Source organism: Molossus molossus, unplaced genomic scaffold (genome assembly GCF_014108415.1).
Source record: "Molossus molossus isolate mMolMol1 unplaced genomic scaffold, mMolMol1.p scaffold_m16_p_10, whole genome shotgun sequence".
NCBI classification, from domain to species: Eukaryota; Metazoa; Chordata; class Mammalia; order Chiroptera; family Molossidae; genus Molossus; species Molossus molossus.
In genome coordinates, this window is record NW_023425345.1 from 53,404,615 (window position 1) to 53,429,193 (window position 24,579).

The 24,579-nt window shown below is 37.1% G+C and overlaps 1 protein-coding gene and 1 non-coding gene across 2 annotated transcripts in view; one reads left to right on the forward strand and one right to left on the reverse strand.

Moving 5' to 3' along the window:
• ACSS3 (acyl-CoA synthetase short chain family member 3) overlaps positions 1-24,579 on the reverse strand; it is a 157,636-nt gene that overhangs the window by 84,554 nt on the left and 48,503 nt on the right. The window contains exons 3-5 of the mRNA XM_036252870.1: positions 15,466-15,654; positions 10,649-10,783; positions 6,707-6,847 (exon numbers count right to left, since the gene is read on the reverse strand). Of these exons, the coding sequence (XP_036108763.1) occupies positions 6,707-6,847; positions 10,649-10,783; positions 15,466-15,654 (465 nt within the window). The remainder of the gene's footprint in view (positions 1-6,706; positions 6,848-10,648; positions 10,784-15,465; positions 15,655-24,579) is intronic.
• Positions 8,209-8,273, forward strand: LOC118624898. The gene has a single exon (XR_004958553.1). It is a non-coding gene; the product is annotated as a small nucleolar RNA SNORD64 (small nucleolar RNA).

The following is a 24,579-nucleotide window of genomic DNA, read 5'->3' on the forward strand; positions in this document are numbered from 1 at the left end:
TAGTTCATTTGGAAAACTTGGAAGATAATTTAAAGGGTAGGTTACCAAATTTCTATTTACCTCTCAAGTGAACACTTCTTTAAAGTATATTTACCAGTGCTGCTCTGCCAGTAAAATAGAAGATAGTTAAATGTACGTGATCCCCAAAAAGTAAGGCTTAAAAATGAGACCATGCATGGAAACACATTTAAAATTATCAAGGCTAAACTTTTAAACTTTAGTAACAAAATTATTTCCTTAGACTTAGCAATTATTGATTTTTATTTTTCCCATGCTAATATCACACAAGAGGCAGAAGTGTCAAAATAACTAAGATTATCATCAAAAACAATTAATATGGAGCTAAAGGAGAGGGAAAATTTGTATTGGTTTTTATTGGTCTTTAATGCCCACTTAATTTTTTCTTTAAAAGATGAATGTAAAAATTTCCATCTAGCATCATTTAACAATTTATTAATTTAGACTCTAGATCTGAAATTTGGTTTTGCCTCCAAAATATTCAGGTAATAGTTTCAATTTTCTGAGTATTTGATATGGTACAGAAAAAATAACTTCATCATTTCATATTTTCCATGTAGATCTTTTACAAGTTTAAAAGTTAAAAAAAATTAAAAAATCATGTTAAAATGAGTTTATTATAATATTGATATTAATATGCGACTAATAATAAAGCATTTTTGGGTTTATAATTCTATTTTCCAGGTAATGCTACTTAAAATACAAAAGAGAACGCTTGTTCAGCCTCTGAAAACAGATAAGTCATGCTTTAAATAAATCATTATATTCTAAGTACACCCAATTAATCAGAAACTAAAAATGGTATCTTAAAACATATTTGAAACTTGAGGATGAGATAAAAATACTTATTTAATATCAATGCTTAACCCTAAAACACAAGTTGGCTGCATTTTACCCTTGTGAATCTGTTATTACTTTTTTTATGTACTTAAGCTCTATTTACCTCAAAATTAAAGACAGTCGATGACCTAATATATTCTCAGAAAAGCCCTGCCACCTGCCAATATACTGCTTTGGTTTTTGTGGAATCACCATTATACTTAAAGTCTTCTGGAGAACTTGGAAGACAGCCAGGTGGGAATAGCACTTTGTTCCACAAATAAAGACACAAATATGAGTTCGACCTCAGAAACGGGAAAGCAAACAATGTGAAGGTTCTCTTTAAAGAAGAAAAGAACAAAACCATAAACCCCACTTTTAACATACAAGGGTATTTTCAAAAATTCAGTCCGCACAAATAAAATGAAAGGCTGATCATTAATTGCCCAGGGACAGGACCAGAGAGATGTCACAGATGGCTCTTTATGATATCCAGCTTAATGAGCTGTCTTTGAGACGAGAACAGCCACAAAACATTGCAAATGGGGCCGCTAAAGTGAAACTGAAAACAAGTCAGCGTCAAGTGCCATGTACAGTTTTGGTTGCCACAACTTAAGAGAAATACGGTAGAACACTATGAACAATACCAGTCATAAGGAAAGAGAAAGAGAGACTGAGGTGTGTAATAAGAATAAGAGCTTGGAATACTTCACTCTAAAAATGTTTTTAATTGTTCTATAAAAATATGAAAGAAAAATCTCGAATTACTCAGGTAACAGAAGTTTGGAATCTGTGGTGAAACTCTATGCTTCCTAAATTGAGCTCCTCAGTCATCCAAGTCTTACACAAGACTTACACAAGACTTACACAAGACAAATGCACATATTCACACACATAAGATCTATATTTATTCCCACACATATAAATGTAAATACGTTTATCGGTCTACATGTATTGTGTGTTTATATGTATTTCATACACAGTATATAAATTTCAGCCTGACAAGTTGAGAAAAAAATAAAGCAAGAAGAAAGAATAAATATTTTGCCTGAAGAAAAATAACAATGCACTAAACAATGGTTGAAGTCAGTGCGTTGAGAAGTAAAATGTATGGTTCTGGTAACTTAAACAATCTAACACATCAACAATATTCTTGTCTTAGGAGGGCTTGACGGACGATAGTCTCTCTTCCTGGAATGAGTCCCCACCCTCACCCCTTTCTGAGCTTGGTTAGCTCCTATTTCTTTGCAGAAATACTTCAAGACCTTATGAAAGTATCACCTCTGCGGGATGCGGCCAGGATCCCACAGCAAACGTGTCCCGCCCGCTCCCCAGGGCCCAGGGCCTGCACACCTCCTCCGAGCACCCACAACCCAGCCTAGGGAGTTCTTCATCATTGGGGTGTTGTGAGGACAATGCCTCTGTCTCCTCAGCACAGTGACTGGCATAGGACAATATTTTAATACATTTGTTGACAGAGTAGATGACTAAACAGTTAACTAAGCCCATGTATGAAAAATATTCTTCTTACAAATGCTCTTCTTTGTTCAGGAGAAACCTTAGAAACTTGTAGAACTTAGTGAATCATATCAGTAGAAATGGAATGGTTCCACTTAGGATATTTCATCAAATGTAACATCTCCAGCTACAAGCTCTGATGCTACCTCTGTGGGGGAACTTCAGCAACAGTATACACGTTCACTGATCTGGACAACCGTGAGGTCATCGCAAAGGCGGAACAAGGCCAGCATTTTAACTGCAGTAACTGGAACACAGATAAAAACGTTCATTGCTTTTTAATTTGACTTTTTCTTTTTTTCCCTTTGGGTAGGGACTATGAGTAAGTCACCTGACATGCAGGAATAAAAGTGACATGATGTGTGTAAATGGGTAAGGCAAAAGGCCTTTCCTACACCTCCCTGTCATTTGGGAAGGGGGGTCACTATCCCCCATGGTAACAAACAGGAAGATAAATGTGACCGTCACTAACTCTCCCACTCCCCAAAGGGCACCCCATCCAGATGAAGGGTTATTCTGTTATGAAGTGCTTTGAAGGATCTTAAATGCTGGCACCCAAACCAAGCAGGACAGAGGCCCACAACAGGGCCTAAATGTATGCAAAGCCGCTCAGCTGCGGTTGCTGGAATACTTGCAGCAACTAACAGATTAACCTGTCATACAGCAACCCGACAAATCCAGGGTTGGCAGATGCCGAGATGCAAATTTGCCCTAAATATAGCTGCAAATTCTAACCAAAGAACAGACTGTCTTATGCGTGTCTTACACGTGCCTATAAGAAATGAGCATTTTTAAGCAGAATATTTTTATAGGCTAACATTATTTTCCCTCATGAAGAAGATTAAAGATTGAGAAAAGGAACTATATGATGACATAAAGTTTTTATTTCAATGCTGCATAAACAAACGTGGCCTCATCTTCCCTGTACTTCTATTCTGGGAATCCCAATATTGAGTTTTCAGATCCCATTGATCCTGATTATACCTACCAAAATTGAAGTGAGCATTTTATGAATAAAGAGGATGCTGGGAGCTAAATGGAGAAGTAAGAGATCATTTAACAAATATTCTGAGGCTTTTCCATGGCCCAACTTTAAGGTTAGTGACGTAGTGGATTTAAAGATACAGTATGGGAACATATTGTAAGACCTCAGAGAACATGCAATGTTAAGAAGATAGTAAATAAAAACGTATATGTATAAGGTAGAACAAAATAAGTGTCATAAAGGTTTTTGACAATGTATAATTTCAAGGCACTTGAGATTCTAAAGTCCACTAAAGAGACGAGGGAAGTATTTCTGAGGGATGGTGAGAGACGATTATTTTCTCTTGCCATTCTACATATCCAACTTTGCAAAATCTACCTATTTCCATGTTTTAAACACCAGACCTCACAATAATGACCCACAAGGGTCTATCTACAAACCCAGATGTACTCCTTGAATCCAGATCTTCACCTCCAATTACTGACTAGGCATCTCCATGTTAATGTCCCAAAGATATATCACACTCAGTGTGTTCAAAAGTTCTCAGTTTCCCCAGCACTAAACCTTCCTACTGTGCTTCTTTTTCAGTCAGTGTTCAAATGTTCTCCCACGTTCTCAGGTTCAAAGTCTTGGACTCCTCCTCTGCCTCACTCTTATCCTTGAGCCAAATTTGATTCCTCCCTATTAAGTGTGCTAAGTTCTAAACCAATTAAACAACCTGAAGCATTCTTGCCTCCGTAGTTTATACATGCTTACATTCCAAATAAAATGTTGCAAGTGTTACCTTCCTTAAATTTTTTTCTCCTCCTTAAAAAGTAGTAGTGCCCTTCATCCTTTACATACAAAATATTAACCTAAGTTTCTTACTTAAATTGTAACTTTGGCTCTTGCCCATATATCTAGCCATTCCTTCTTCCTCTGTACCACATGCACTAGCTGTCCTGGAAGCTCCCTCCCACGCTCCTGCCTGTGCTTATGCTGATCCGCACTGCCTGCAAGGCCCTCCCGCCTGCAAGTCACTGTCTGAAGTTCTGTTCATCCTTCAGTTGTCGCCGTATCAAGAGCTTTCCCTTATAGAACAGCACTCCATCACTCTGCCCCTTACCCCGCCGTACTTTCCTTCATAACACTTACCACATATTAGAGTTCTTTATTTTAGTGCCTGCGGCCCAGCTATAGAGTATAAACTTCTAAAAAGAGAGTCAGACACACATGTGTGTGCTCACTAATATTTGATGAATTAATTGAATTTAATCCTTCCAATACCATTGGATCTCATTTTTTACTTGAGAGAAACAGTGTTGCCCTCTTAGAGCAGTATCACAGTCTAGCTCTTGGCCGGTAGCTCAGTTGGTTAGAGCATCGTCTCAAAATGCCAAGGCTATAGGTTTGAGTCCCAGTCAGGGCACATATAAGAATCAAGCAATGAACTGCATAAATAAATGGGATAACAAATCAATGTTTTCTCTCTCTCTCCCTCTTTCTCTAAAATCAACCAATAAATAAAAAAAGATCACAGTCATTAGGGGTGTGTGTGTGTGTATTTCAACCCCACTAGACTGAATGGACTGTGGTTTACTCATATTTTTATCTCTTTTAGCACGGAATGAACACTCAATGAATGGATATTGAATTGAGCTAAATTAAACGTGACTAAAGATCACCAAACAATTAAAGCCTTCGCCAATCTACTGAACTAGATTATCTTCAGTATAGTACAAAAGAAGAAAATGGGAATAATTAAAACTTCAAATGATCTTCAGTTTGCGCACCTAGGAATCTAAAAGAGAAATTCTTGACCCAGAGAAGTCCTGGAATAGCCAGCATGTTCCCTTGTTAGGAACCACCACTTGTCAGCGCTAACGCTCTCTATTATTTTCTTTTCTTTCTACTTCACTGGCTGAGTTGGTTTTGAGTTTCTGATGTGCTCTTTTTCTGATCCTCCCACAAAGATCCCCATCCAGGCCACAGTGAATTTCAGAGTAAATTAAAATCTTGAGGTGATGTAAACACTTTTATAAAATTCCTTCAGGCTTTTAAGAAGCTAAATTACTTTCTGGCGCGCATGTGTGTGTGTGTGTGTGTGTGTGTGTGTGTGTGTACACACATGTGTGTTTTGTTTTTCAGGGTCAGGGATTTCCTTTCAAGTTGAAAATTTTATGTTAGCTTAAGACTTACTTTTACTAGTCAAGCATTCAGTTGAACTCTATGTAACTGGTGCATAGTATAAAATTGCAAAAATTGGAGGATAAGATGATGCCCAGTAGATCATTTGGACTGCTTAGATAAGTCTAAAGAGTCTTCAATAGAACAAACATTCATTTTTCTGTGACCAAATTAAAACAAAAACAGAAACATAAGGCTCTGATTCTACAGTGACACAAATAGCTTTATTTATTTACTTATGCACTCAACAGACATTTATGAGCACCAACTACACACAAAGCGCAGAGGGAGTCTAACGTGCCAGAAGACATGGTCTCTCTCTTTGGTAACCTTACATTCCCCTACCAAATGTTTTCTTTTTCACAGCAAGTGAGTTTTATATGGAACATCTTCATTTTCCTTTTTTAAGATTATTAACTGATTGTGTTTTCAGAACTCGGATGCTACAGAGATCTAATATTAATAAAGAGGCCACTGCCCTCTAGGATGTGAGTGATTTTGAAAGTCCCCTCCCCCACTAAAATTCTGTGACTCAATGAATATTGAACCCACTAATAAAGATGAATGGGAACATGATATTGCAAGCCTTTATGAAATTGTGTAAAGAAACAATACTGTTCGGAGATACCAGGGAGTGGAATTTGTTATCTGGCACCTTCATAAATATTGATGATTTTAACTTCGTTTGGTGAAGACAACTTTCATGGTAAGCAGATTTAAAAATCCTGAGTGTCTTCTGTGCTGCAAATCAGAGGGTTCAGTACTCAGGATAAATTGCCTGTTGTTCATACTGTCCAAACCAATTCTCAAACTTGCATTTATAACAGAGAATGAAATTCCCTTAGATCAAAAATCAATCCCATGCTGTATGAAAGTTATATCTCAAATTTAAAAATATTCCATTTAAAATATATTTTTATACAATTTTATTAAACCAACTGATCTTCAATCAAATGTCTAATTTTAATAGCTTACTTAAGCAACTGTATATTGCTGATATATGTGCAGAGTTTAGAAGAAATGGGGGCAAAGCCCTTGCCCGTAAATATCATTCATATTTTTCTGTTTAAAAACACAACAATATAAAGTACCTAAGTCTAAACCTCAAGGCAAAGTCTGCAGCATTGTCAGTCAGTAATCAAATGTTTCCCATGCAAAAGAAATCTGCCACTATGTACTTTTCCCTAAGAGAGTGAATACCTTCGGCAAACCTGTTGTCCCAGATGTGTAAAGAATATATAGCGGATGTTCTGAAAGAACAGGAACACAGTCATGTGACTGTGCTTTTGCCATCTCTTCATCCCAATCAAGGTCACGACCCGGAGCCAAAGGAACTGTCCCCTGCAGAGCAAACATTGGGGTATACACAGTGAACAGAGGAGATTAAATTCGGAGAACAATGTTAGTCTGAGCATCTGACTTACAATTTAGGCTACTTATACAGCATTAAATATCAGATTTATAAATATCTCAGATAAACGTTCATAAAAATTCCAACAGTTTGACATTGGCTTCAACTGAACTGAAAATCTGGACCTCTCCTTAAGAAACTCAACGTGATGCTGTTATGGTTTCATCAACAGTCAGAGCTTAACTCAGAGGTTCATGTTTTCATAAATGTACATACACTATTAACTTTATAAACTCATTTCTTCTTTTTTGTAACCAATTTCTTTCACAGGAACTATCCTTTTTACAATCAAATGTCAACTAACCCATTAAAATTTCTCTCTATACAAGGGCCATTTAGGAATAATATGGTGGCCATCTTTCCAAATAAAATAATTTTAAATCATTTTCCAGAGTGGAAGGAAAATCTACTTTTGCTTTTTCAAGGAAAATTCATTTTGGAAATTAATGAAAGTATGTGTGATATCTAAAATGCTGCCCAAGTTTCCCTCCATCTAGGCCATTGATAGGGTATAAATGCTTGGAGTTTTGTTTTGTTCATAGAACCAAGTTCTGTGTCATAAATTTTATGACACCAGAGTCATGAGTTAGACAGACACACCTTAAAGGAAGGTAGACAGACCTCTTACAACTTGTACCTGTGAAATAGGCCAGACAAGGGAAGAGAAAGGCAGTGGTTTATGGGAAAATTTCTCTAAGGGAGAGTAACATCTATTTAATAGAGTGAAGACCCAGTACATGTCTAGTTATTTTCTGAAATGATGACTAAGCTCAAGGTGACACTTTAGAAAGCTTATAGTTGTGAACTTGTTAGCATAGGCACAAGGCTACATGTTCCTCAGTGAAAGTTAGTAAGATTTACCACCTAGACAGTATAGGTAACCATTCATCCATCAAGGTAAAGCTAAGCCCAGAGACTCTGAGAGGTTTACAAAAGCCAGGTCATTGTTATTTGTCAGGCTCTTTAATGTATTGATCAGGGCTATAAAAAAATGGTCATATTTTTCAATGTGTACTTTTGTAAATTAACATTTCAATGTAACATCACAAGTTCAAGGCCTGTATGAATACACACAGTGATCGATAATAATCGGAGTAACTTTCATGAAGGTGAACTTGTAGGCATCTCCAGCCTCACTTTGACGAGCTCTAGATATGCCACTTAGGTAAATGAAAATAGTTAACTATGACCAAATTGTATATTTTTATTTGTTTTTATGCATCAGACAAACATAAAAATTACAAATGATCAAGCCTTGACATCATATTACAGACCTATAAAAAATCATCACAGACTTATGATGAGCGTGTTTCCTGAGCAGCATGACATGATGGTCAACTGAATACTCTGAAGTCCAGGCAATAAATAAATAAATAAATAAATAAATATCATCACACTGCACAATTAAAAATGTCAATTGAGTCATCACAAAAGTAATTATAGATTAAGTGAAATGTGGACTTGAATGAATGGTTATTCTTCAGGCTAAGAAATATAAGCATGTGTGTAAAGAAGATTCGATGAAAGGAAGAGAGGGAAAATAGCTTTTACATATACACATTTACTTCGATAGTCATGTCCTCTCTGGTTGTTATCATTCTTAAAAGGCAATAATTGGAACAGCACTGGAGCTGACTGAGGTGATATTCTCTTGATTTGCTTGCCTGAAGTTTAGGAATAGCAGCCAGGTTTTTGCCTCCTCTGGCAAAAATGCAAATCTGGTTAATGAAAGACTTCACTTAGCTTCAATTTGTGTCTCTATAAAGTCAAAGCAAAGCCAGTCCATTGGGCTTAATTACTGCCTGCACAGCAGTTCTAACATGAAGGACAAGAGACATCCAAAGCCCTCATGTGTAAAATAAAAATATGTCAAAACAGAAGGAAGGGTATTTAAAAAAAGGAACAGGGAGAGAGTGAGAGTCATATATGGAAGGGGAAAGGGTGAATGTATCTCTACGTATTAAGAGGAAAGAGAAGATATTTGCATTAGAAAAATCTGAATAGTAAACATTCATATCCATACCACCCTGTTATAAAGTAAAAGAAATGTGTTGGTTAAGTCATTTAACTGAAGGTCAAATCTTGACTCCAGCATGTACTAGGTATGACTTTTACTTATGATTTCTCAATGCCTTGTTTTGTTTTTTTTTTGAACAGATAGAGTGGGAGGGAGAGAGAGGAAGGGAGAGAGAGAGAGAAACATCGATGTGAAGGGACACATTGAGTGGCTGCCACCCGCACGACCAACCAGGGCCGGGGACAAACTGCAACCGAAGTACGTGCCCTTAGCGGGAACCGAACCCGGGTCTCTCCGGACTGCAAATGCCTTGTTTTTTTCATCTGCAAAATGGAACCAGGAATAGCATCTACTTTATGGGTTTATGAAAATTAAATAAAAAAGGTATTTGAAAGTTTTTAGCATCAGGCCTGGTAAAAGTTCTTCATAAATTCTACATGAATTCATACACACACATATCCACATAAACACGTGTTTGTGAGTGTGTGTGTGTGTGTGTGTGTGTGTGTGTGTGTGTGGTCCCACCCTTCTCTAACCCTCTCCCACCCAAAACCTTCTTTATTGCTGACTTTGCACTCCCTGACTTAAGAACAACAAACCCTTTTCAAAAATATGCTTGAGGTAATCTAAAAGAAACTCAAAATTCTTTTTTTGAGATAGTAAGAATATTAAAATCATTGAGTGCAGCAGTTCATGAACCCCAGACAACTAAAACTTAACACGGGAATTTAATGTGGTGATGGAAATTGCTAGGTGGTGATCAAAATGACATAGTTTTAATGTTCTCTGTTCTTTTATCTTGTCATTTAAGCATTTTCTGCAGCTAAGCTCTCAAGAATTCCACAAAATTATACATGATTATTTCCACTCTTGTAATTTTTCTTCTGCAAAAAAATCTTAATCTGCTAGAAACTCAAGTTGGTTCTACTATAAATACATGGATACTTACTTGAGTGCAGAAAGAAGGTGATAATTAGGTCCAATTTACTAGAGAAAGCAATTGTAAAATATGTTCATTGATGTATTATACTGCTTTTTCTTCCTTTATGGATCACAGAATATGTATCTGTTTAGAATATTCAAAGTTTGTTTTCCTGAACATAGTTTTTACTTCTGGACTACATATCTTTCCTGAAGTCTTTAAAAGGTATTTCCGTACAAGTTAATCACACCTTTCCACGAGGCAGGGTAGCTCAGGGATGAAGCAGGCAGGCAGAGTGCGTGCACTCAGATCCTGACCCTGACTCGCTGCGCAAGCTTCTCTCCGTTCATCAGACTCCTTTTCCCTAAAATAAGAGTAACACTATCACCTAGATCACAGAGTTATCCAGATGATTTTCTTTGAAGTGATCCACTAATGGAGTGTCTTAAAAATCGTATGGTAGGAAGTCAGTAAGTGTTTGCTAGTACTATTATTATTATGATGATGCAAATTAATAAATGGCATCACAGTAGACTATCCACAGAATCCAACTCATTAATATTGTGGCTATTTCTGTGTTTCTATCTTTTTGTTTTAAGCTAGTATTTTTTTTTTTTTATAAAGAGAGAAAATACCATTCATATTTAATATCTTTTTTTTTCCCCCAAAACTCTGACATTTGGGAAGTACATTTAATGGTTCATAAATTAAGGGTTTGTGTTAAATTGTCAAAACTAGAATCATCCTTAGCCCATCACTATAAGCAAGAACCAAGTTCAATACTCAGATTACCATATTCGGACGATTATAAATGAGAACTTTATCTGGTCTGTGCTGTCCTATTCTGAGCGCTTCTTCTAGAAGTGGCATGTATTCTACCTTCTTTCCAGGTTCAATGCCAAATGATGCTGTGACAACCACCTTGGGCTACAATTTAAAAAAGAAAAAAGAGTTAGAAAGTTTAACAAACCTAATTAAGGTAATCACAGTATTTCAGGTGCTGACAAGCAGTTTAACATTTCTAAAGAAATGTTTGAATAGTTCTGTTCTCTATTGAATAAAGGACCTGAAGACCAATAAGCCCCTTCAAAGTGTTACAAACCTAACCACTTCCACATAAATCTCACTTGCCTGTCCAAAATTACACATTAACATGCTTTTGGCTAATAAGTATGAGCTGCTAAAAAATACTTTTCAAAGAATTCATGTAGCTGGTAGATTTGCTGTGAACCAATAAAATGTAAGTCCAGGGGCCCCTCACTTGCGGAGGCCCCAGAACAGTTGCTGTTGCTGAAGTTGGAGCGTTTTCTTGGGGTTGTGGTGGGGAAGGTAAGGACCAGCCCATTTGCTATCAGGAAGCAACTTTGAGGTTTTTCATGTAAGCGTCTCTGCTTAAATGCTTAGAAACCACAGAAGGAAGGAACCCGAATCTCTGATCATTCTTGTATGATTTTTTTTTCATTCTAAATACATATTCATTTTCAATGAAGATTTGTAATTTTGTCATATTTTTTTTCTTAAAAAGGGTCCCCAAATGGTTTAGATCGCAAGCCCTCCAAAACCTAAACCCGCCTCTGTCATGAAGACACACTTGGCACTTTCCTTTACCTGACAACTTGTTCATTATTCAAGATGTACAAAAATGAAGTCAAAAGACATCCCCGAAAGGGGCTGAAGAAGTTAGGGCTCATCTCCCTTCCTCGGTACACTCTGGGCAAGCCTCGGATGCCTGACTGTCGTCGATGTTCCTTCCTCCGCACCTGCACAGAAGTTCTCCCAGGCTGCACATGGGTTCTAGTCATCTTCCTGTCTCCTAGGCAGGTACAATGCTTGCCATACCATAAGCTCTCACTAAGGATTTGTGGAGCTGAACCAAAATTCTCCTTCATTTGCAAAAACAAATGTGTCATTATTCTTTTAAGTACACTATTTCTTCACCAAGAAATCCATAGAAAAGGAAACGGATAATACATTATTCAGGAGATAGGTAATCAATCCGAGATAGTGCATCTATTCCTGAATTCTGATTTCTGGTTACAATACATTTCATCTAGAGAAGGTTTATATTATGCCAAATATATGCATCTGTAGTACTTTCTGCTTTTTGAATATCATTTAATATTCATGGAGCTGAGGCTTCATGCAGTTACATCCCTTGCCCCAGGTTACAAGTGGTGAAATGAGAGAGGCTCTTTCTGTCTGATTACAGAAACTTTCTCTTTCTAGTCTATCAAGCTGCCTTTTAAAAGGGGTGGGGAGGAGAAAAGAATAAAAAAGTAAGCCTTGTTTCCTTTGATTATATTTTTAAAGGTCATACATTTGAATATAATTCACATTTTAATATCTGTAATACTTACAAAAATAACTCTATATAACATTTCCTAAGATTAGAATTCTGAATAAATAAAAGTTACTTATCAAATTAAAAGCATCTAGAACATATCAAAACTTGGATAATTTAATAAAGTCAGAATTAGACTCTCCCCCTACAGAAATAAACCCTTTTCACATTTCTATTGGCCTTTTACTGGAAGTTTTGAGGCAGGATAGTAAGAAGCTAAGGAAATTCCTTGAGAGTGGAATGGAGAAACTGAGGCAGATAGCTGAACCAACTAGCCGAGCAATTAACAGCCAGATAATAAATTGCAAGGTCTTATCTTATACATTACAGACTGTGCTGAGGCGGACGTTACCTGGGCCCTCTTCGTGACATCCTTTGAAGGTGAAACTGACCAGAAAATGGCCCTGATACACTCATTTTGACGAATCAGCACATTTTAGGACACACCTGGAAAGCTGTTGAATATTCTATTCAGATCATCCTGAGACAGCCCCTAAAATTCTTGCCTTTAGAAACAGATTTTAAAGAACCCTTAAAACAAAGGATCCAGTGGGTGCTCTCTTTCTTGAGCGTGCCCGCACCTTCTTTCTTCAGACAGGTATCTTTGCTTTCTATCTCCTAAGCTCTAAGGGTCCCCACAAGACTTGCAACCAGTGGGGCGGTGGGCAGCGGCAGCTTGTCCCAGGCTAACCCTCCGAACTTGTCTCTAAGGGCTCTTCTTTTGCCTTTGTAACATGTTTCCTGAGTCCACACAGCCCAGCTGGCTCACTTCTGTGGCCTCTGTGATTTTCTTTCCAAAAGACCAAGGCAGCTCTCTGAGCAGCCCACTCAAGTCTTCTCTTGGAGAGTGCCTTTGCTTTGCATGCTAAATCAACTTCCTCTTGCACTAGAGTTCTTGGCTCTGAATTCTTTCTTTGCCAAACTCAAGAACTGAGAGCTGACATCACTGTTTGGTCTCAATTGACTTCTTACATTATATTCTTCTTATCTTCTGTTAAAATAAAACTTTTCATTCGACCTATTTATTTGAAAATAGTGATTTCAACTATTAATTGTATCCAAATATCTCAGATATACATCTCTTTCTCCATCATCTTGCCTTTAATTTGATGTGATTAAAGGTCCTGCCCCCAAAAGAAGGCATTTATTACCCAAACTCCTTAAAAATGTTGAATGTGTGTGTTAGATGAAAACTCCTCCACTGATACATCATAAGTTTTATAAATACTTATTTTTTAAATAGCTCAATTTCCCCACAGCACATAAAATTTTACAAAAAGGAAAGAATACATCTCATACCTTTATCCAAATGATGTTTAGATTTCTGCAGGTAAAAAACTGGAGTCTATGCCTTCCTCAGAGAGGTCCCCACTGCCCACTGATTTGCAGGTCAATGATTGACTGATATTTCCCCCTAGATTTCTGTTCAAAAGCACTAACTCAACATGTTAGAAGGAGAGAGAGAAAGAGAGAAATCCAGCCAGTTAGTCCACAAACCAGCTTCTAGTTCTAATAAATAATCTATTCCAAATGAAGTCAGACATGCAAAACCTCACTAAATGCCTAGCACTCAGGAAACCTTCAATGTATATTAGTTCCCTTCCTTGTTAAGAATGTCTCCTGAAATGGGGGAGAAAAAAATAAAAAAGAATGTTTCATTGTGGATTTATAAAACTTGTAACGGCAATCATCTCTTACTTTTTTTTTTTTTTTAAGAATAGTCTATTGATGTTGAGACAGAGAGAAAGGGAGAGGGAGAGAGACAGAGAGAAACATCAATGTGAGAGTGAAATGTCGATTGGCTGCCTCCAGCCTGCTCCACACTGGAGATCGAGCCTATAATCCAGGCATGTGCTCTTCACTGGGAATTGAACTGACAACCTCTGAGTGCATGAGACAACACCCAACCAGCTGCACCACACCAGCCGGAGTAATCATCTCACTCTTACAACAACCTTCCTTCCTCCATCTTTATTCTCCTACACATGGCCCATTGCTTCGCAAGCAGACCACCTACCAGAGGGTCTTATTCCAGCCTCTAGCCTCTGACCCACTCACAACATATTGAAAGACTTGCCTCCTCTTAACCTCTTAACACTGCTTAAAATATGACACTCATCTGTTCAGAAACTTTGACTGCTCAAGGTCTATAGGATCCAGTTCAGACATAAACTCCTTTGCAAAGTCATCTTCTGGCTCTCTACAGTCACATCTGTCTATTCATTGGCCTCCAAATGAATTTTAACCTTTCTTACCTCTAATGCTAAACTTACGTTGTTTTTCTCTCCTTTTGAATCCCACAATGCCATTCTCTTCAATGAGCTGAATTTTAGCCAAGTTCTAACTATAATCTCATATCCTTGGCCACCCAACTAAAAGAAATCTCTCCTTCCTCTAAATCAGGGGTCTGCAAACCATGGTTGAAAGCCACACCCTGCCCAAGGCATGTTTCTACGTGGTTTCACTGGGACACTGCCGTGGCCTTTGTTCATGGAGCATCAAGGCCGCCTTTGCGCTGCAACAGAAACCATGCAGCCCACAATGCTTGAAACACTATCTGGTGACGTACGAAAAATTATTTTCTGTTCCCTACTCTAAATTCATAGAATGATAATACCTAACCTTTTTTTTTTTTTTTTTAATGAGTCCTCCATGCCAGGCACTCCATTAAGTGTTTTAAATTGAATATCTCAACGATATTTCATAACAACCTTATCAACTTTATTTTAGAATCTCATTTAAACACGTGATTCCACTCCTCACTGACACCCTCTTCACCTCTGTACTATTCCACCATTCCTGGAATCGTGTAGATAATAAAACTCGTTAGATGTCCCCCCACACCCCCATTTGATGAGTATTATTTATTAGCCCATTCCAAGGATAGTACCAGGAACATAATGGGGGCTTAATAAATCTATGTTGAATAAATAAAGTAGTTATTAGTTATTTTACCAGTCTTATACACCCAAATACATGGAAGGCTAACTTACATTTTATATTCCTCACAGCACCTAGCAAAGTGCCTTTCACATGGGACTGACTCAAAAATAAAATTTTGGTTAATAGATATATGTTAAAGAGAAAATATACTTTAAGTGTTTATTTGGAAGGAGCTAATAAGTACGGATCACTCTTGGAGGATCTAATAAGTATGGATCACTCTTGGAGGATCTAATAAGTACGGATCACTCTTGGTTGATTCATCCACAGATATGGCTGCACTATATACATACTACTGCTTGATTTCTCCAAATAAAGTACTTACCTTTGCATGGTCAATGCGGGTACTTAGTTCTTTGGATGCAAATCCTCCAAATATGAGACTGTGGATGGCTCCTATCCTTGCACATGCCAGCATGGTATATATCGCCTGTGGGATCATGGGCATGTAGATGACCACAGTGTCACCTTTCTTGACACCATGCTTGACTAACACACCAGCCAGCTTAGAGACCTACAACAAAATCATTATATCAGCAAAGTGTTTTCTGTGTTGTTTCACTAAAATGTTAAGTCAGTAATGCAAGAAGGTGATCACCGTCTTGGTAGTGAATTAAAGAAGCCTGAGTAACACATGTTTGATAATGATGATGATAAGGGTTTAGACAGTGACAATAATAACAGACATCTGTATTATAATCATGGACTACAAACCAGCTTACTATTATTATACCATACAAACATCATAGCTTAAATTTGCCTAATAACTCATTCAACAACATATTTACTGAGCAACTATTACATGTCATACACTGTGTTTAGAGTTGGAACACTACATTGAAAAATGAAGGCAGACATGTCTCTGTGAAATTTTTATTCTAAAGGGTGAATCCATCACATGAACAGAAAAATAAAACGATTATACATTGGATATATGTTGGGTTAACTGTTGAAGAAAAAAGTAGGTATTTCGAAAAAAATATTAATACACACTTATATGGTAGAAAGACAGTCTATTATTATTATTCCTATTTTAAAGATGAAGTAACTGAGGCTCAGAGATAATAAATAGCTAACCACAGGTGAGAGAGCTAGAAACTGGTGTAGCCAAGGTACCATCACAGTTCTTTCAGCTTCGGGTTCTTTGCCCTTTCTACCACCTCAGGTCAATTATATTTTTTCTTTACAGTTTTTATGCTAATTATCTATACAAAGTGACTGCCCTCTATATTGAGACCAAACATACAAACTTATTTTTACTTTTAACATATGTTTTGGAGAACAAACATACAAATGTGTTTATTCTCTTAACATGTATTTCTTGCAATTTCTAGTAATAAAGACAAAATAAATCATAAGCCTACACACATGCTATAATTTATTGCAAGAAACCTTTCCATGGGTAATTATAACCGACTGTGGGACGTATGCCCAGACCTAAGTGAATAAGACATTCCCCCTCTATTCATTAAAAAAATATGTATATGTACATATATATGTGTATATATATATGTGTGTGTGTGTGTGTGTATGTGTGTGTGTGTGTGTGTGTGTATAAAGTACTGTATATGCCAGACACTGTTTTCTGAAACATCAGTAAAAGAATAAGATAAAGCCCCTATCTTCAGAGTGCTTGTGCTTTATCAAAGAAAATATTTATAATGCACATAAGTAAATTATGCATTATGTTAAAGGTAATTAGTGCTATTGAGTAGGGGGGAGTAGAGCAAAGTAGAGGGATTAGAAGTACAGGGGATATAATTCTCAATGGGGTGAACAGCACAGACCTCACTAATAATGTGACATTTTAGCAAAGACATGTAGCAGGTTGAGAATGAGTGGGTATCGGTGAGTCTACTATTTCAGGCAAAGAAAGCAGCAGTACAAAAGTGTAAGGGGGATCCTATATGATGTGAAAAGGAAATGGTGGAGAGACTAGGGGATCTAGAACAGAAAAAAAAAAACAAGTTAAAATATGGTTTTAGGTCAGGTCAGAGAGCTAAAGGGCCTGTAGCAGGTAATAGGCTGTTCGAGATAATAAACAGAGAAAGCCAGAGAGAAGGAATCAGGCCACACAGCTATTTGTAGTTCCTTTCATTTCACTCTGCATCTCCTGCTTTTTGTACACATTTAAAGGATCTGAATCCTGATCATTCTTATTATTTTTTTCTCTTGATTCAATTCCTCTGTGCAGCTTAGAGAGGTAGTCAAGGTTAAGAATGCGAGTGAAAAAAAGTAACAACTGGCCAGGTGTTTTCGTCTCCCTATATTGTAAACTATAATTTAGTGTTACTTCTTAAGAACTCAGAGCTGCCCTGTGTTAAGTTACAAGGAAGACACATCAAAGTAATATAAATTATGAACTTAAATTCTATAGGGAGTTCAGAACCAAGATAAATACTGGAAAGTCATATCCAAACACCTGAGTGCAATCTCTTCAGAAAGTGGCCCTGCTTCGTGGTCACATTACTGGGTATCCCATTGTAGGTACGGCAGAGGGTGAGGCCAATGAGAAGAGTATCCTATTTACAGCTATAACCTCCGCGTCTCGATACTGTGTGTTCGTGAATAAAAAATAATCTTCGACAAGACCCAAGCTAGCAATAATTCAGTAACTTTATATTCAGTCCTACTTCATTCACAACGTTGCTGAAAGATGCCAAATTCTTTTCTGTCCTCTAAAACAGATAAAATGAATAAATTCAAGACCTCTTTTGAACGAAAGATCTCAAAATGGTTAAAGGTCACTCTAAAATGTATTTAAGGTAGGGTCATATGGCAACTTTTTAAAAAAATGAGCCAACATATTAAAACTAGATGGTTCCATATACAAATCCAGCTTCCTAGTTTTTGTAAACTGAAAGGCTTTTCAAGAACACAGCACTGGGTTTGTATTCTTAAATGACAACAACCAACTGAACCTGATAATAATCGCTAGCTGCTTAGTTGACATACAACTCGCCTTTATCACAGAGTTTGCATTTTTCTTTCTATTCTGAATTTAAGACATATTATTCTACATCCTGTTTATGTTATGTGCTTACACCATAGTTCCACAACCACAGAATAAGATATATGCCATTAATTTATTTTTCTCCCAACCACTTCTTCCATTTATATTATCTGCTTGGCTCCTGTAAGCATCTGAGTTATTAACCAGGGCCCTGGAGACAACCTTGTCAATTTAGGCTGCACTAGATCTAGAAAACCACTAGATGGCGGAAATTAGGCCTAGTTTACCTTGCTTCTTGCAGATGCTCCTAAATATTTTGATACTTGGCTAACCACACCACAGATGTGCTAAAGACAAAAGTTTTATATGATCAATGGAGGACATTTATTTGGTAGCACTTTCTAGGGCTAAATGTCACTCCAGTAAAATTACCCATTGTATCTCCTAAATTATGTATACATATTAGAAAATGTATGGGAAAAAATGTTTCTGATGATACTTCTAATAAATAGGCTTATGAAAAACAAAACATTAGCGTACAGCAAGAAAAAAATAAATGGAAATTGATTTAATATTAAAATATTTAATGTTTCATTACAATATTCCTTATGAATATTAAATCTAGAGTTGGTTAATATGAGAGCCCAAGAGCAGAATACTTAATAGTACACCACTAAATTTGGTTTTCATTCTGACATCAAAGATAACGCATATGCTGTGCAGTCAAGGCCAGGCCATGCCACTCTGCCGGGGGGAGGATGACTGAGCTGTGAAGGAAGCTGGAGAAACAAAGCAAATGTGTATATTCATTTAGGTGGATGCAACACTGTTTGCTTCTTTTCACTAATGAGTATATGAAGTATCCTGTCATGGATTCCATTTTTTATGTAGTATCTGCTATGTGTCCTATAGGAAGTCAAGTCTGCAGATGCAAAAATAAAGAAGACATAATCCCCAAAGCCAAGAAATTCAGAGTCCAGGAAAAAAATAATGTGGCCAAAAAAAGGAGGCGCATACTAAACATGATCGGCTCTGCGGAGGCCTCAGGGGGGACTTACAAACTCAGAGACCTAAAGTAACCTCATAGGATGGTCTAAAACTAACACTTCCTAACTAAAAGCAGTCAAGCTTTTATCTTAGGCTGGTATCTTTCTTGACAAAGGTCAATCTTTACTTTAACTGAACCTGTCTATGGTCTTTTTACATCTATGATAACACACCTTTGAAGTGCCAGAGTAATGTCCTTCTTTCCAAACCCTTCAAGGCACAATCTCCCACCAAAGCAGGAGACCACAGAACCTCTCATTGTTACCTTGTTCCCCTCATACCATCTCTATCTGCTATAAATGCTCATTGTTTTCTATGCTGTCTCCACCAATGTGAAGGAAGTATGAGTATTTCCGTTTTATGTTTTATCCAGTCTCAGACATGTCCCCGCTTTGTGTTCTCCTACCTCCCTCATCTGCCACCAGTGGACTTCCTGGAGCCCTCCTTGGGCCTCCTCCTTTGATTCTGATGTATAAAATAAGGAGTGAAACTGCCATTCTGGGGGGCATTTCTCAATCCTTTGAAATCTTGCTTCTTGGCAGTTGTCATCAGTTTGGCTCAAATAAACTCATAAACATTCTTATAGGTTTGGATGTTTCTTACACTGACAATAGCAGACATAAATATAATAATGACAGAATAAGACAATGTAACAATAAATATTCATGTAATGGAAAATGGTATACATATATATTTGGTTTAGATACAAAGTACAACTTTAAATTTTAGAATAATAAAGTGAAAACATACTGGTATAAATAATGAAAAGGATTTCAATAGATTTTTATTTATTCATTCTGCAAAATCGCCATTCAAAAGCAGTCTGTGGGTTAGTATAATTTCATGAGCAAATGTCCATAACACAAACACAAACATTAGTGGAAACAGACCAAAGACTATGTTCTATAGAGAATATTAGCACTTGCTTCACAAACAGCAAATGTGTCCTTTGAAAGAAAATTGTTTGTATGACGAAGATCATGTTGGTGTCCAAATTATAGTAAACAGACAACAATGATGGGCAACCTCAGAGCCATGTCAAAGAAAACTATATGAAAGAGAAGAAAGAGAACACATATTTTCAAGCTGCAATGATGTCACGCTGCAAACCCTGGTCTAATCACGGGAAAAAGGACGATTTAAAAATCAATAATAATATCTGAGAAAAGAATTTACTAAAATTAGGGATAAATGACCCGTTCTTCAGAAGTATAGAATTTTCCATAAAAAGAGATTATTACCTAAAATACCTGCATTTTACTTTTAAATATATTAAGTTAATCATGTCTTTATGTATACACAGGCACATCATATCACGTTTTGGTTTTCCCACTTGGATACACATACAGAACTATCAAAAAGACAAAAATTTATAGCGAAGCTTCTAGAAAAGTAACTTTTAGAGACAGTGACCATTTATTGGGGATGACAGTGAGATCATTTTTATTTAAATATGATACTATACTAAGTAATTCAATTGTGAGATAAGCTGTTCAACAGCAGAAAAGTAGAGTTGGTGTTATTAAAAGAAGAGAAATCTTTCCTTTATATTCAAGAGTAAAATTTATTATTACTATCTAAAACACAAAGGAAAATATACTTCATATTTAAAAATGGAATTCTATGAAATTTGGGGGAAAAATTGTAAAATTTTATCTTATGTTCAAAACAGTTATCTGCCAGTGCACTAGAATACATTTACTAACAAACTTCTGATCAAATAATTTTCTCCAAATGGAGGAGTAAATACCTTTACTCAGGATAATCATTTTCCTCTTTCCATTTTCTTCACAAGTGGGTTTCAATCAATATTTGGTCATTTTAAGACTATGTATTTGCAAGCAAAATGAAGGAGAATTGTTTAATCCATTTAGTTCAGGCTCAAAATAACCACAATAATCTGTATAATTTCAATACTAATGTGATTTTCAGACTATATTTCATAGAATATTAGTCTAATCCTACATTTCTCTAAGAATATGAGCTCAGAGACTTGGTAAGGAATGTGTGCTTCCATTTCTTTAAGATTCATATGTTGTGAATAGGTCATCAGAATTTATCACATCTTGAAAGGAACATCTTGTTAATTTTAATATTGTACTTTTTTTCAACAGACCGGCCATTGTTGACAGAGAAAATAATCCTACATCAAGGAGAAGTCTAAGGTCTGAAGGAATGAAAATGAAGAATGTAACTGATGCCTATCATCAGCACGTGACGGTGCAGGGTGTGTGAGAAGAAGGAAACAGAACAGTTAATTTTCTAGGTGTTAATGGTCAAATAATAATGACTTTCTCCTGCTTTTATTCATTTGATAATTTCACCAAATTCTTAATTCTCATGGCATTTGTCATCTAAATCAGGTATTTGCCTGAGAAAACAGGAAGTTCAGAATGCACAGAGCGAGAATCCAGGGTGAAGGAGGTTGTGAGATGGGCTGGACAGGTATAAAGATACTCAATATCACATATCATTTAGAACTTTGTTAAGCCCTTAGATTCATCTAAGAACAATGTGTAATAATGTAAATGTGTTAAGTCCTCTTTAGAAGTAGGCACTTTCCATATTCTTACAATGAAATAATTATTTCAAGACATGGGATTGTGACAATGGGGATAAAAATAAATGGTATGATTTGAGAAATACTCAGACTGTAGAGAGGCTGTTGATTGACGGGCACAGGGAAGTAGTGGGAGGAAGGAAAGTTGGAGTCCAGGTTTTCGGTTTTAGGGACAGGTTGGAAAAGTAGGGCCTTTCACAAAGTTGGTTCCTTGGTTTGAATGAATGTTTCCCTCTTAAGCATGAAGCACGGAGGTGGAAAGGTTGGAAGTGCAAAATAGCTGTTGGAGGGCAGACATAAGACATATTGAAAATGTGCTAAAGGTAAAACTAAAATGCAGCATTGAAGTCCCAGTGGATATGGCAAACCATGAATTTATAGTAAACCTATATCTGATGTTAAATTATTTTTGTTTTTCTCCAACAGGATTCAGCATATTAAGGTCCAGGGATGAAGGAAGGAAAGAACTGGATTGATCCAGGTTTGGAGTTCTGGCATGGAGGTAAGGTAACGGGTGCAAGACAGGTGAAGAGATTAGCACGACAGTCATGCTGTTCAACTGAAGAATCTAACTGACACCTTTGTAAATAACCTGGTTGTTAATTAACTGGAAAGGAGCAAAGGGAAGACCAAATACACCCATGCCCAGTAAAGTCTGGGTGACACAGGGACGGTACTTGTCTGTCAGTCCTACCTGGGAACAGGTCATGGGCCAGAGTAGGGGTAGCCACTGCAAGCGTGGGAAGATTTAAGATACTTAAACTTCTAAACAAAGGAATTTGCCGCTTTTGCTCTCTTGCCTCTTGGTTCCCGCTCCTGGCTTGCGGGCGCTGTCCTGCCCCTGCATTCCCGGCACGGCCACATCGGCAGTGCTTAGTCCAGGCACACCTCAAGAATCCCACTCCCACCAGCAACAGAGAAGGCATTTCTCCAATAACCAGGGTAAGTAGAGAGGTGAAAACAGAAGGGACCCTTAGGGGGTGACTGCACAAAGGCAGAACCATTTCAAACTATAGTATTTAAGTGAATATTGTGTCTAAAAATGCAAGCTGTCTGAAAGCGTGGTTTTGTTACATTGTGTAAGAATTGAGGTTTAAAATAGCTGAAAGTTATAAGCTCCAGTTTACACATGGTCTTTACTCTTTCCCCACCTCCATATACAGAAAGACCAAGCTCTAAGGTTACTTCATGCACCTGTGCCGGGCTGATCCTCAAACGTCCTTCTTTCGTCCTTGGGAAATTACACTATGATGTTCCCCTTTTCCCTCAACTGTTTACCCCATCGCTCACCACCTCAGGCAATCTGTTTCTCACAGACCACCTGCACGTGCCTCCTTCACAGTGACATCAATCTCTGTAACTCTAAAATGCTCAGAAAGGCCTCTCAGAATTTCCTCATTGGTCTTTATCTCTGCACTTTCCTCGAATTGAAGCTGGTTTTCTCTAGCACCAATATTTCCAATACATTTTCACTTGTATTCATTTTATTTCCCTCCCTTCTGCCCTTAATTATGAACATTGCAAGAATGTTAACTTTATTATTTTTCATTTGTAATGCACTTTATTCCAGCTATTAAGTGTGTTAAGCAGTTTGGTGGCTGGATTGGAACCCAAGCACCACTCAGAAAAGTACTATTCACAGATATATGAGGAAATACGGTACAAACTCCAATTAAACAGTTCTCACATGGATGTTTAAAACATAGCTCAATTCAAAGTTATTAGTTACTATGTTTCCTAGAGTGTTTCTGAAGAAAATGTTCCAAGTCCCTAAGCAAATTTTATTATATTTTCAAAAATATAACCCACCCGGACTAAAATAAAACAAAGTTCAACTACTACAGAAGCTACTTTTCACAACTTTGCATGGAAATATCTTTATGTAGATATCTTTAAAAATCTAGCATAGCCCTGCCACTGTGGCTCACTGGTTGAGCATCGCCCCATGCACCCAGAGGTCACTGGTTTGATTCCCGGTCAGGGCACATGCCCAGGTTGTGGGCCTGATTCCCAGTTGGGGTCATGCAGGAGGCGGCCAATCGATGTTCTCTCTCATCGATGTTTCTATCTCTCCCTCTCCTTTCTTCTCTCTCTAAAATCAATAAAGAAAAATTATTTTTAAAATAATAATAAAAAAATAAAAGTCTAGCATAATATGGTTAATATGCAAATTTTTTCAAATTTCGTTTCAAGTTACAGAATCTACTACATACTATTAATAAAGAGAATTCAGTTGGTACATAAGTAAGTCATCTAAATATGGCTATATTCCTTCCACAAACATAAAGGCTGTGGTAATTAATATTTCCCTGCATATCTGTTTATATAGTAATAAACACGTAAAATGAAAAACAGTTATTATTTTAAAACAATTACAGTGTGGCTGCTATAATTACTACATTAAATGGCTAAATGGAGAATATCCTTTTTAAAGCAGCATTAATCCATGCTGTCAATTAGAGGCAAATTCCTTTCACTTTATCTAATACATTGTTTAATGTAGTGTTTCTGAATCCAGGGTCTATGGAGATATTTTCAGGGTCCATGAGTTCTCCATGAGAATTTTTATTTTTATTTATTTATTTATCTTTAATCCTCATCCGAGGACATTTTTCCATTTTTTGTACAGATAGACTAGGAGGGAGAGAGAGGAAGAGAGAGAGAGGGAAACATCGATGTGAAAGGGACACATCGAGTGGCTGCCACCCGCACGACCAACCAGGGCCGGGGACAAACTGCAACCGAGGTACATGCCCTTAGCGGGAACCAAACCCGGGTCTCTCCGGACCGCAGGCGGACGCTCCAACCGCTGAGCCAAACCGGCCAGGGCTCCATGAGAATTTTTAAACTTTGTGTTTTCATTTTGCCAATTTAAAAAA